The 12,854-nt window shown below is 49.2% G+C and overlaps 1 protein-coding gene across 1 annotated transcript in view; it reads right to left on the bottom strand.

Annotated features, from left to right (window-relative positions):
• Window positions 1-12,854, bottom strand: part of LOC133141018 (pappalysin-1-like) — a 133,126-nt gene that overhangs the window by 26,157 nt on the left and 94,115 nt on the right. Inside the window, exon 14 of the mRNA XM_061261371.1 lies at window positions 7,502-7,670. Within this exon, the coding sequence (XP_061117355.1) occupies window positions 7,502-7,670 (169 nt within the window). The remainder of the gene's footprint in view (window positions 1-7,501; window positions 7,671-12,854) is intronic.

Here is a 12,854-nt window from a genome sequence, read left to right as displayed (position 1 = left end):
CCGTATAAACGTGCCCTGAGGACCTCGCATACACAGCGTGTTTGTAAACAGAAAGACCCGTGGCCGTCGGACCGGGCGTTTGGAACGGGCGTAGAAAGTGGGTACGGTAGTACCGACTACCGTGAAGACTGCCAGGCGCAGAAGAGCTAACAGAGCCGCCAAACGAAGAACAAAGCGGCGCTAGAGCCCTGCCTTTGGGGGGTGAGACATCGAGGGTGAGCGTGTTTAAGGACAATCAAACGAAAAAAAAAACAAACACGCCTCGCTCCGCCCTGCGAAAATGCGCTCCGTCGCAAGCGGGAACCCCTTCGCACTCTCCGCTCTTGGCCTCCGCGGGGTTTTCACAGAGGAGTCAGGAGACAGATTTGTGGCTCTTTTCTTTTGGGGCGGGGGGGGTGTGTTTGCAGTGGCGAGCCCCTCCCCCTGGCAGAGGGTAGATGCTGTGTCGCAGCCCAGAGGCCTCACAAGAGGAGGGGGAGAGAGAGAGCGCTGGACCTTGCACGGCCGAAAAAACAGCCCCGCAGAATTCAATGCATATCTAATGTACTGTACCATCCCAGGACATGTACCAGGCACAGAAACACAATATAAAATGCAATCCAGACACAGATGCAAGATGTTTCTTTTCTCTCTCTCCCCCCACCCCTCCCTTTCTCCTCTCTCTCTCGCTCTCTCGCTCTCTTTCTCTTCGACGGGAGCTTTTATTGGAAACAGCTCCATTTCGGGTCACCGTGATCCGGAGTTATGACTGAAAATTGGAATGGAAGACCACACAAGGGACTGCACTGCTGTGTGCCTGCTCGTGTGCGTTTCAGTCCCAAACATCTCAGGGATTATGTAAGGTTGCGAGTTAGCCAGACCCGCAAGCTTTTCCACAAAGAATCGCTCTCGGGTAACGACTACCGTGAACTACTGTCACTATAAAACTGTACGTTACAGTCAACGGGATATCGGTTGCGGATTCAAAGTAGGTGCTAAGCGTGTAGCCACATTTGACTCTCTCGCGCGGGGGAATCTTAAAAACAGACGCATCCAAACCGGCGAGCCAGACATCTGAAAGGAGCCAGAGCATCTGGTGGCAGGCCGGCACATCGTGGCCGATTTTGACCCGACATTGAAATCGCTCGCATTCCGGAACGTTCTGGTTCCGCCGCGGGGCGAGAGGACGCGGGCGGCCGGGTCTGGTTTGTCCATCACGCAGGTGAGACAGGGGCCAGAGCCTCGAACGCAGGGCCGGTGACTCGCGAGTCGTTCCAGTGACGTCATCCAGAGGACGCCCAAGGGGAGCCGGAGAGCCCGTTTCCCAGAGTCCTCAGCTCTGAACCGTACGCATAGACCTCTCAGCGCACGGCACGGTTTTTGAAATAAAATGAACGAAAACCCACAAGTTTTAACACCTGCTTTATCTGCAGGCATCCTGGTGTGGTTAAGGTTTGGATTGGGTGTTCTCGTGTGGTTAAGAACAATTTCTGCATACATTATGGTGTGGTTAAGGATGGTTTGGATTGGATGTTCTTGTATGGTTAAGAACAATTTGTGCATACATTATGGTGTGGTTAAGGATGGTTTGGATTGGATGTTCTTGTATGGTTAAGAACAATTTGTGCATACATTATGGTGTGGTTAAGGATGGTTTGGATTGGATGTTCTCGTATGGTTAAGAACAATTTGTGCATACATTATGGTGTGGTTAAGGATGGTTTGTATTGGATGTTCTCGTATGGTTAAGAACAATTTGTGCATACATTATGGTGTGGTTAAGGATGGTTTGTGTCTTCTGTTCTGGTACACTGAAAACAATTTGTGCATGCATTATGGTATGGTTAACGATGGTTTGGGTTGGGTGTTCTGGTGGTATGGTTAGGAATGATTTGTCCACATTATGGTGTATCGACTAGTATACGATAGCTTGGGTAAGGTAAACTCTGGTAAAGTCTGGTTTGGGGGTAGTGTTCTGGAAAGGTTAAGAAGCGTGTGTGTCCATATAATGCTGTAGATAATGATGGTTTGGTTCTAGTGTTCTGGTATGGGTAAGAATGGTTTGTGATTATATTATGGTGTGGTTAAGGATGATTTGGGTCTGGTGTTCTGGTATGTTTAAGAAGGGTTTCTGACTATATTATGGTGTGGTTAAAGATGATTTGGGTCTGGTGTTCTTGAATGTTTAAGAAGGGTTTGTGGTTATATTATGGTGTGGTTAAGGATGATTTGGGTCTGGTGTTCTGGTATGTTTAAGGAGGGTTTGTGTTTATATTATGGTGTGGTTAAGGATGGTTTGGGTCTGGTGTTCTGGCATAGGTAAGAATGGCGTATATCTACATTGATGGAGATGGCTTGGTTCGGGATCATTTAAGGATAAGCTTGGGCCTGCTGGTTCAGGAAGGTCCTGGCCCTGGTGTCATCGAGTGCTCTTGAGGTAAAAGACCTGTGAGTCATAGGTCACACTGACCTCTCCAGACAGACACACCACCGCACCCCCCCACCTATGCACCCTGGGACCTCCGTCTGTCTGGCCGCAGCGAGACTCCCATCTCCTCCCCCCCCCCCCCTCGCTCCCCCCTCCCTCACTTTTCCCACTCTCCGCGCCAGCCGTCCGGCAGCCTCAGCCTCTCGAGTCGCTGGAAAACCGCGCCTATTTATAGCCCGCCGAAAAAGCCACCGGCCAACGGAGCCGCGCCCGGCAACGTCCCCGACAGCGTCCCCGCTCCAGCCGGCGACAGGGGGGGGGGAGGGACCCGGCGAGGCGCTGTCGCGGTCCCCGGCTAACGAGCGCCCCGCGTGATTTACGCTCCTCGCCGACCGCGACCGACCGCCGGCCCGTCTGAGGACAGCCGCAGACGGTGCGTCGACAGGTTCATGCGTTTCGCAGATTTCGCTTTTCCCGGCGCTCGGAGGGCGGGGGCGGGCGATGATTATCGCTGCAGACGGCTGCCGCTGCATCCAGACCAGCTCTAATAGGCTGGACAGCTGCTGCGCCGGGCCGTAGTCACGGATACGCTCGTGCAGCGTGCGCATGCACTGCTCCGGCCTGCGCTCACCAGGAGCCCTGCAATGCAGCGCCCCGCCTACAGAGGGCGCTCGCTGGAAACTTTTCTGCTCCAGTGAAAGAGACGTAAGGGCAGCTCCCGTACCCTCGTCATTCTCTCTCTCTCTCTCTCTCCATCTCTACACTTTCTCTCCATCTTACTGGCTTTTGCAACCCTTCATACACTCTACTTTTAGTTTGACCTGACGGAGATCCACTACGGGTCGAAGCGTTGTTTGATACTAATAGGGAATTATATTGAGTTTGGGTCTGCAGGCTCAACTTTGATTATTATCGCTGCTGCCCTAATGCCTTGCACCCCTGCTCTCTATATTATTTCACCGGAGACAAAGTGGGTGAACGGGGTCCTTGGCGTCAAAGAGGAAGTGTTTCTTGGTTCGCGGACACTGTTTCCGGGAGCCTCTTCCTGGAACATGATGTTCAGGACTCCGCTTCATGTTTTTAATTCACCTCCGAAGGGTTCAGTTCTCATCATGGAGAAAGCCTCGATCCCGCCACGAGAGAGAGAGAGAGAGAACGTGCGATAGTGAGAAAAAAGAGGGGGCAAGAGTGGCAGGGATATATATAGAAGGAACATGGGGTGTTACATTTTCTGTAGAGCCCAGCCTGTTAGCACCCTGCAACACTGTCACCGTAAGAATTGATTACAGATAAATGGTTTTGGCTTGAAGATTAAAAAAAAAAAACACACACTTATTTTCCTACAAATGGGGAGAATGTTTTTTTTAATGGGATGAAAATGACAATTCTTTGGGCGAAGACACCCAAGAAAGATCTGTTTTTGAAAAACATTGTGGCTGTGGTATTTCTCCACCGTTAACTCGTTGCCAACCCTAATCCCCCCGGTAAAGCCGCCCTAGCAACAGCCCCGCAGTGGACTAAGCGGCATAAGTGCATCTTACGCTAAAGCGTGCGTCTCTGACCAGCAGCTACACCAACAGCAATAACAAAAACAACACCGGCCACAGGAACAATAACAACAACAACAACAACAACAGCAGCAGCAGCAGCAGCAGCAGCAGCCAGCCAGCCAGCCTTGTGCCAGAGACATGACAAAGGAATCGAGTGAGCAGGCCAACAGTGGAGAAAGGGCCCTGTGGTCTGGGTGGCCTCCGGAACTGCGGTCTGCGGTGTTAACACGACCCTTCGGAGAACACCACTGCTACCCCCACGCGACTGGGAGCTACATACCATCGCCCAATCACGGAAAGCATAACGATACAAATAATAATGCTTTTAGTAATAATTATAATAATAATAATGTGCCTGTTGTTGCTGTTGTTTTTGTGTTTCCGTAGTTACTTGTTATTGTTCAATCCATATTTCCAGAAAAAAAGCAGTCACTTCCTTATCATTTTTTGCATACCAAGGTTTGGCCGACTGTCAATATGGCTGTAGAACCAGAACAATGTTTTTTCTGGATTTGCTGAGAAGCGTGCATTTCAAAATATATCCCACCGATGGCACATGTGATCATCCCTGCTTTTGGGCCCTGTTTGCTACTTAGAGAATCCAAAAACGCAGTACATTACTGTCCATTAATGGATTACTTCCGTTTTGCAAATGATCATATCCAGAGGAACCTACACAATGTTTTACATGTGCATAAGTACCTTACACAAGGAAGTAACAGTGTCCTATCTGGGTTTCAAACGGCAGCCTTTGCCTGGAGGAATGGAATACCGTGTGTGTGTGTGTGTGTGTGTGTGTGCGTGTGCAGCCACACACAGCCACAAATACAGCCATACACAGCACAACACACAGAACATTACACACATAGCCAGAAATACAGAACCTCACACGCAGAATCTCCCACGCAACCGCATCCACCTGCCCCGCCGTTTTGTCTGCTAGAAACACACACCCTGTCTCACACCCTGGTTTAAATGCGGATAAATGGTCACATTAATATACACATAAATACCCATAAATAAGGGAACAGATTGTTTCTGGAGATATGATAATGCCAGGCTGCTTTCCAGGAGCCACTTTGTCTCTGGTGAAGCAAGAATATAATTGTATAATGCAGCAAGATAGGATTGTGCTTTGCTGTGTGTTTCTCTCTCTCCCTCTTTCTCCCTCTCCCTCTTTTTCTCTGTCTCCCTCTCTCTCTCCCTCTCTCTCTCTCTGTCTCCCTCTTTCTCTCCCTCCCTTCTCTCTCTCTCTCTTTCTCTCTCTCTGTCTCCATCTCTCTCTCTCTGTCTCTCTCTCTCTCTAGCTGCTGTTGTGCATCAGTCTCTCCTGTTTGTAGAAAGGAGAAGATGAAGCTGAATAGAATTGGAGGCACGCTCCTTTAACAGCTCTCTCTCTCTTCGTTCCACAAACGTGAAAATGACAGATTTAACAGATGGGCATGGTTGAGTCCTTATTTAACCGAGTGGTTGACCAGCTCATTCCCAGCTAGGCCAGTTAATAACCAGCTTGACCAGCTTGTTCCCAGCTAGGCCAGTTAATAACCGGCTTGACCAGCTCATTCCCAGCTAGGCCAGTTAATAACCGGCTTGACCAGCTCATTCCCAGCTAGGCCAGTTAATAACCGGCTCAATTCTGGAGCTGGCTCTTACTACAGGGCCTCTTGGGGTCAGGGGTCAGGGGTCAGAGTGTGCTCAGATGTCTTCCGAGCAGGAGGCCCGTGACCAGACCGCTCCAGAGATCGATATCTGTCCCGCGAACGGCGCCCCGGGATAGACCACTGGCTGGACTCTGGGGCGCGAGAACGAGAGAGTCCTCTGATGTCCAATAGACCTGAACCCATTACATCCTTTCCAACTCCAACCCGCGTTTCCCTCACACGTTAAACGCTGCCATTCAGCTGAAATGAGCCGTGGGATGGGCAAGCGCACGTGGGCACACGCACGTACGCTCATGCACGTACGCACGTGCACGTACGCGCGTGCGCTGATTCACACGCTTTTGTGCACGCGCACATGTTCTGCCTGAAAGATGCGGACAAAAATAAAGTTGTGCATCGTTTTCAGAGGATTCACATTAAAAAACTACTCTGGCTTCAACAGTTAAAAGTGGAACGCTTTTAGATTGGCTGTTAAGATACTATAAGTTGCCCAGGAGGGTGTCCGGACACCGCTAACCCGCTAGCATCAGCCCGACACATCTGCACTCCGCTCTGTTGAAGAACGCCGCTAACCCGCCAGTCTCGGACAGACACATATGTGGACAGGCAGACCAAACCATAAAAAAAGAACTCTTGAATTACTTTCTCTGGGCCACTGCATGCAAAGTCATTTATATTTTATGCCTTTTATTTGCAAGCGGCCATTTCGTTCCTCGCGTGCCAGAGGTTGTTCTCATGGCAACAGCCCCCTCAAAGAAAGTGGTTTTGGAAAAGGGATGTAAACCTGCAAACGGGTGATACATCGAAACACCCCCACCCATTATCGTGGCTGTTAAAACTGCCCACGAGCGCAGTAAACCTTTACTGCTGCTTCCTTTATTAGGCATTTGTGTGAGCCAATCAGGCTGCAGCGTGGGCTTACGCCGTGCCCAGATCTGTGTGTGTGTGAGAGTGTGTGTGAGTCTGTGTATGTGAGTGTATGTGTGTGTGTGTGTGTGTGTGTGTGTGTGAGTACGTGTGTGTGAGTGTGTGTTTGTGAGTACGTGTATGTGTGTGTGCGTGTGTGTGTGTGTGAGTGCATGAGTGTGTGTGTGTGTGTCTGTGTGTGTGTGAGTACGTGTGTGTGAGTGTGTGTTTGTGAGTGTGTGTGTGTGTGTGTGTGTGTGAGTCTGTGCATGTGTGTGAGTGTGTGTTTGTGAGTGTGTGTGTGTGTGTGAGTGAGTGTGTGAGTGTGTGTGTGTGTGTGAGTGCGTGTGTGTGAGTGAGTGTGTGTGTGCATGTGTCCCATATTAAGCCTATTAGCACAGTTACTGCATAAGCAGACCCTGTGTTCCTGTCTCGGGCAGAACACACTGACTGTGTTCTGGAGTGTCTTCTCAGCACATTGAAATAATGACATCACTGTCTGATAGGGTTTCACTCATATAATCCTTCTCTAACCAGTCCTACAGCTGGGTCTTGATGATGTGGTGTGAATCGGGGAGTACCTGGGTCTTGATGATGTGGTGTGAATCGGGGAGTACCTGGGTCTTGATGATGTCATGAGAATCAGGGAGTACCTGGGTCTTGATGATGTGGTGAGAATCGGGGAGTACCTGGGTCTTGATGATGTGGTGAGAATCGGGGAGTACCTGGGTCTTGATGATGTGGTGTGAATCGGGGAGTACCTGGGTCTTGATGATGTGGTGTGAATCGGGGAGTACCTGGGTCTTGATGATGTGGTGTGAATCGGGGAGTACCTGGGTCTTGATGATGTGGTGTGAATCGGGGAGTACCTGGGTCTTGATGATGTGGTGTGAATCGGGGAGTACCTGGGTCTTGATGATGTGGTGAGAATCGGGGAGTACCTGGGTCTTGATGATGTCATGAGAATCGGGGAGTACCTGGGTCTTGATGATGTCGTCGTCGCGGTGGACCTGCAGCACGTAACCGCGGTGACAGGTGACGGAGCAGCGGGCGCCGTTGTAGAAGCTGGGTCCGCTGCACCTCATGTCCACGTTCCGGATCAGCGGCTCCTGGCAGTCCACCAGCTCGCAGGAGTAATGCACGCAGCTGGGGAACACAGGAGCAGCGGTCAGAGAGGGCCAGAGCAGCTTCAGAGCAGTGTCAGAGAGGATCAGAGCCTCAGACACCCTAAACATCCAATCACAGGTGTGTTCAGAGAGGGGCAGAGCCTCAGACACCCTAAACATCCAATCACAGGTGTGTTCAGAGAGGGGCAGAGCCTCAGAGCCCTAAACATCCAATCACAGGTGTGTTCAGAGAGGGGCAGAGCCCAGGAGTGCTAAACATCCAATCACAGGTGTGTTCAGAGAGGGTCAGAGCCTCAGAGCCCTAAACATCCAATCACAGGTGTGTTCAGAGAGGGTCAGAGCCTCAGACACCCTAAACATCCAATCACAGGTGTGTTCAGAGAGGGGCAGAGCCCAGGAGTGCTAAACATCCAATCACAGGTGTGTTCAGAGAGGGTCAGAGCCTCAGACACCCTAAACATCCAATCACAGGTGTGTTCAGAGAGGATCAGAGCCTCAGACACCCTAAACATCCAATCACAGGTGTGTTCAGAGAGGGGCAGAGCCTCAGACACCCTAAACATCCAATCACAGGTGTGTTCAGAGAGGGTCAGAGCCTCAGACACCCTAAACATCCAATCACAGGTGTGTTCAGAGAGGGGCAGAGCCCAGGAGTGCTAAACATCCAATCACAGGTGTGTTCAGAGAGGGTCAGAGCCTCAGACACCCTAAACATCCAATCACAGGTGTGTTCAGAGAGGGGCAGAGCCTCAGAGCCCTAAACATCCAATCACAGGTGTGTTCAGAGAGGGGCAGAGCCTCAGACACCCTAAACATCCAATCACAGGTGTGTTCAGAGAGGGGCAGAGCCTCAGAGCCCTAAACATCCAATCACAGGTGTGTTCAGAGAGGGGCAGAGCCTCAGAGCCCTAAACATCCAATCACAGGTGTGTTCAGAGAGGGGCAGAGCCTCAGAGCCCTAAACATCCAATCACAGGTGTGGCAACAGATTGACAACTGTTAATCCAAACCAATCAACCTTTCAATACACCAGTGAAAATACATTTCTGACAGCGTCTCATTGAGAAATGCGCTGCCGCAGAGGGATGGCGAGAGTCCATTTCCAAGCGTACTTTTTCCAGCTTTCAGAGAATCAGAAAATATGAAAACACGGAGCCAATTGGCGGAAGCGTAAAAAAAAATATTTTCCCAAACCGCGGGAAAAATTAGCGACGGAAACGGAAAACAAACAGCCGAGTGAGACGGACAGTGGGCCCGAGAAGTCACATTATTTATTTTCACAAAGCTGCAAGTTTAAAAAAAGTCACAGTGAATCAAAGTGTACCTTTGTTTGTTTTTGTATCTTTGGTTTGTCGGAGCAATTGGGCAAAATGCTGTTTAGATTGATTGTCGAAAGCGCGTCACTTCCGGGAACGCGTGTTTGTGTTCTCTTGTGCGGGTCGGAGGGTTTGGTCCCCGGCACTGCAGCCAGGTGGTGGGGGGGCGAGCGGGGAGGGGTGAGGTGATGTGAGAGCCGAGGTGATCTTAAACACATGAGAACATTGTGATGTTCACATGAGAAAAGGCTCATTTCACATGAAGGGAAGGAAGTTAAATGTCTTTCTTTCTTTTTTTTTTCATGGTTGACGACAAGGTTTACCTGATATTTTATTAAAATGATGCATGAAACCTCCATTTAACCTTACTTTATGAACATCGGCATTTGGTGTTATTTGTGATTAGTCTTTAGGAACAAAACATAATTTGCTGAAAATGCAGCCAAGACAGCAACTCACTCTGTACATTCACTCCATGAATCAGATTCTATAGTGTTTCACCATTGCAACCCTTAAACGTGCCCTTAAATTCCTGTTAATATAACATAATGTAATACATAATGTACATTAATATAACATAATGTAATGGCGAGCAATGCTTGCATTTTCCTACCACCTACTGCTAGTTTGTCTAAAAAGGAAATAGTATCTAGCACCATATCAAGCCTGATCTTGCAAATCCACAGTGTTCTTTGCCAATTTCCATTTGTGGTCTCTTGTTCTGTTAAACAAACTCACCCTGAAGAATCACCTATAGTTTGTTAATCCCTTTAATGAATTTAAAAGCCTCAATCAAATCCCCCCTAAGCATAAATTAAACATCTTAGTCCATCCTTGTAACTCTTAACTTTTATAAATGGAATCAATCTGGTTGCCCTTCTCAGAACCTTTTCCAGCACCTCTACATATTTCTCATAGTGCGGAACTGCACACAGTACTACAAGTGTGGTCTAACAAGAGTACTGTATAAGGTGAGTATAACTGCTTAACTTATACACAATAATCTTGGCTATGTATCCTAGCATCCTGTTGGCCTTTTTTTCCTGGTACCACACATTGACTAGAACCTAAAAGGCTTTGGTCAACTTTTACCCCCAAGTCTTTTTCAACTTGAGCACTTTCCAATATTTTTGTACCACCCATAAAGTAATCCTGCCTTATGTTTTGATTTCCCACATGTAGAACTTTCGATTTAGTTGTATTGAATTTCATTTTCCAGGTCGTGGCCCACTTCTGGATTCTGTTTAAATCTTTCTGGATTACTTTAGTGGATTCCAAACTGTTAGCTAAACCTCTTGACCCTCTATACCACAGAGCGACTGGACAGTTTGAAAAGAGAGAAAAAAAACACGACAAATAAGAACAGTCAAATATGTTCCATATGTGCACTTTGAATAATAAGCTACTGCACTCAAATACTCCCCTTTCACAAAAAAACAAGGAAAGAAAGAGGGGGGAGGGAAAAAATATGACCAAAGACGGACCATAAAAGTGGATTATGTTAATAGCCATGTTGTTAACAACTTTGGGGATCTGGGAATTGGTGTTTTTGCTGAGCTCCAGAGGGGTATTCGAGGAGACGAGGCTCTTGGCAGCCTCCGACCTGGCCCACGAGAGTGAGAAGCCTGGGACGGACGGAGGAAATGCGTATCAAAAAACACTCGTTCACATTTTACGGTGACCCTTCGAGCGCTCACAGAACTGGCCATTGTTTGTCAGCCAGAGGAAGAAAAACTACGCTGATGGAGCCCCAGGTCCACCCAAGGCCCCCCCGAGGAGCCGGGCCGGCCAGAACCTTCTGGAAAACTTATCATAGTAATAAGAATAATAACAATAACAGAAAAGAGATACATTGTGAATGTGTCGTGAAATTAATTCAGCGGAAAAAAAAACGCCAGGACGCTAACCTGGGGTTTGGTGTGAACGCAGGGCTTAATCCTGATGAGGACTAGATTACGGGAGGTTCTGCACACGTGAGTGTATGCGTGTGTGTGCGTGAGTGTGTGTGAGCGAGCGTGAGTGTGTGCGAGCGAGCGCGTGTGTGTGTGTGCAAGCGAGCGTGTGTGTGTGTGCGTGAGAGTGTGCATGGGTGCCTCAGGCACTAGGAGTATCTGAGGATGGAGGAAATGTTTAAATGTGAAACGGTGAGAAAAAAACCTGGAAATGTATTGGAGGTCTAAGCAGTGTACGGTGCCCGGGACACACATAATGCAAACTCATGCACGCTACAAACACAGAGCATGAAAGAGCCTTCTTTCAGTGCCGGACTTGGCCACCACGAGAGTATTGTTTGTATCAGTGCTTTGAATATCTTGACATCGGCAAATCTGCGAGCGTCTGTTATGGTTATGGTGTAAGCAAAAACATGGCTGGTTTTGGACCGCACTTTGTTATCAAAGAGTAGGCGCACACAAAAAAAGCACACACAAAGAAGAAAAAAGAGAAAAAAAAAAAAAAAAAAAAAAAAAACAAGCCAATCATTGTGAAATTCCAAAGATCTCTTGGAAGCCGTTCTGGAGCAGGCCCACGGCTCTGGTTCTGTCCGGTGCTGAGACGCTTGGCTTTCGCTGCCGGACTGGGCTTTTAATCTGAAACCCAATATCGCGCGGCGCTCCCTGCCAGTACAGTACGGGCCGCGCGACCCGGGCCGAACGCGGCGCAGCGCTGCGAAACTCCAATTACCGCTATTATTGTTATTGCTATTCATATTGTTGCAGTTACTGCGATGTCCTGATTATGCATGCTCGCTGTGTGAGACGAGACCCCATAAGAAGGCAATCGGTCTCGGATCGCGTTACAGCGCGCCGGCTGCCAGACCAGCTCTGCCTTTGTTTGTCTGAGTGTGTGTGTGTGTGTGTGTGTGTGTGTGTGTGTGTGCGCGCGCGTGCGTGAGCGCACACACACACACGGGGTGCCGTCCCGAGACCCGAATGTGGCATCAGAGCGCGATGCCATGTCCCCTCACTGGCCGTCTCACCTCTGTCCCTCCACATCTCCCCATCCCCCCCTCTCTCACTTTGACGTTACGTCTGTGTCACTGTTTCACACTCCTGTTGCCCCTCTCCCTCCCCGACTTTTACTTTACTCGCATTGCTTTTGTGTCACTCGTTTTTTAACTCTGGTTACCCCGCTCCCTTCCCCCCATTTTGGATGAGAGCCTGGCTCTACGGGGATAGAGGGGGGAGACAGTGTGCTGCCAAAGCATGCAAGGGCATCCGAGGGCAGGTCTACCTCCACCCCCCCCCCCGTCAAACCGCCCCCCCCCCCCCCCCGCCCACCCCCCTCCCGCACGCCCCACCACAGGGCTGCAATGCTGGGACCCAAACCCTCCAGCCCACAGAACACAAACACACTTTGTGTGCAGTGAAGCATTTTCAGCGATCAATCGATCTAAACAGCATATTCCCAACTGCTCCAAGAAACCAACGACAAAAAAAAAACAAACAAAGGTACATTTACAGTATCTCATTTTGATGTACACGTTGCAGCAGGTACTGTAGAGAATACTCTATTTCTGTTAGCTATATTACAGTTATTTAGCTGATGCTTTCATCAAAAGCTACTTACAGTTGATTATAAGTCACCTCCACTCCTTCAAAGTCACCTGCAGCACTCTAGAAGTCTCTCCCGCTCTATCAAAGTCACACCTCGCTCTCTAGAAGTCTCCCCTGCTCTCTCAAAGTCTCCCCCCGCTCTCTAGAAGTCTCCCCTGCTCTCTCAAAGTCACACCCCGCTCTCTAGAAGTCTCCTTGACTCCCTAAAAGTCACACCTCACTCTCTAGAAGTCTCCCCGACTCCCTAAAAGTCACACCTCACTCTCTAGAAGTCACCCTCGCTCTCTCAAAGTCACACCCCGCTCTCTAGAAGTCTCCCCGACTCCCTCAAAG

The sequence above is a fragment of the Conger conger genome, chromosome 11, assembly GCF_963514075.1.
Source record: "Conger conger chromosome 11, fConCon1.1, whole genome shotgun sequence".
NCBI classification, from domain to species: Eukaryota; Metazoa; Chordata; class Actinopteri; order Anguilliformes; family Congridae; genus Conger; species Conger conger.
Note: the sequence above shows the minus strand (reverse complement) of the source record. Positions and strands in the feature narration are given on the sequence as shown.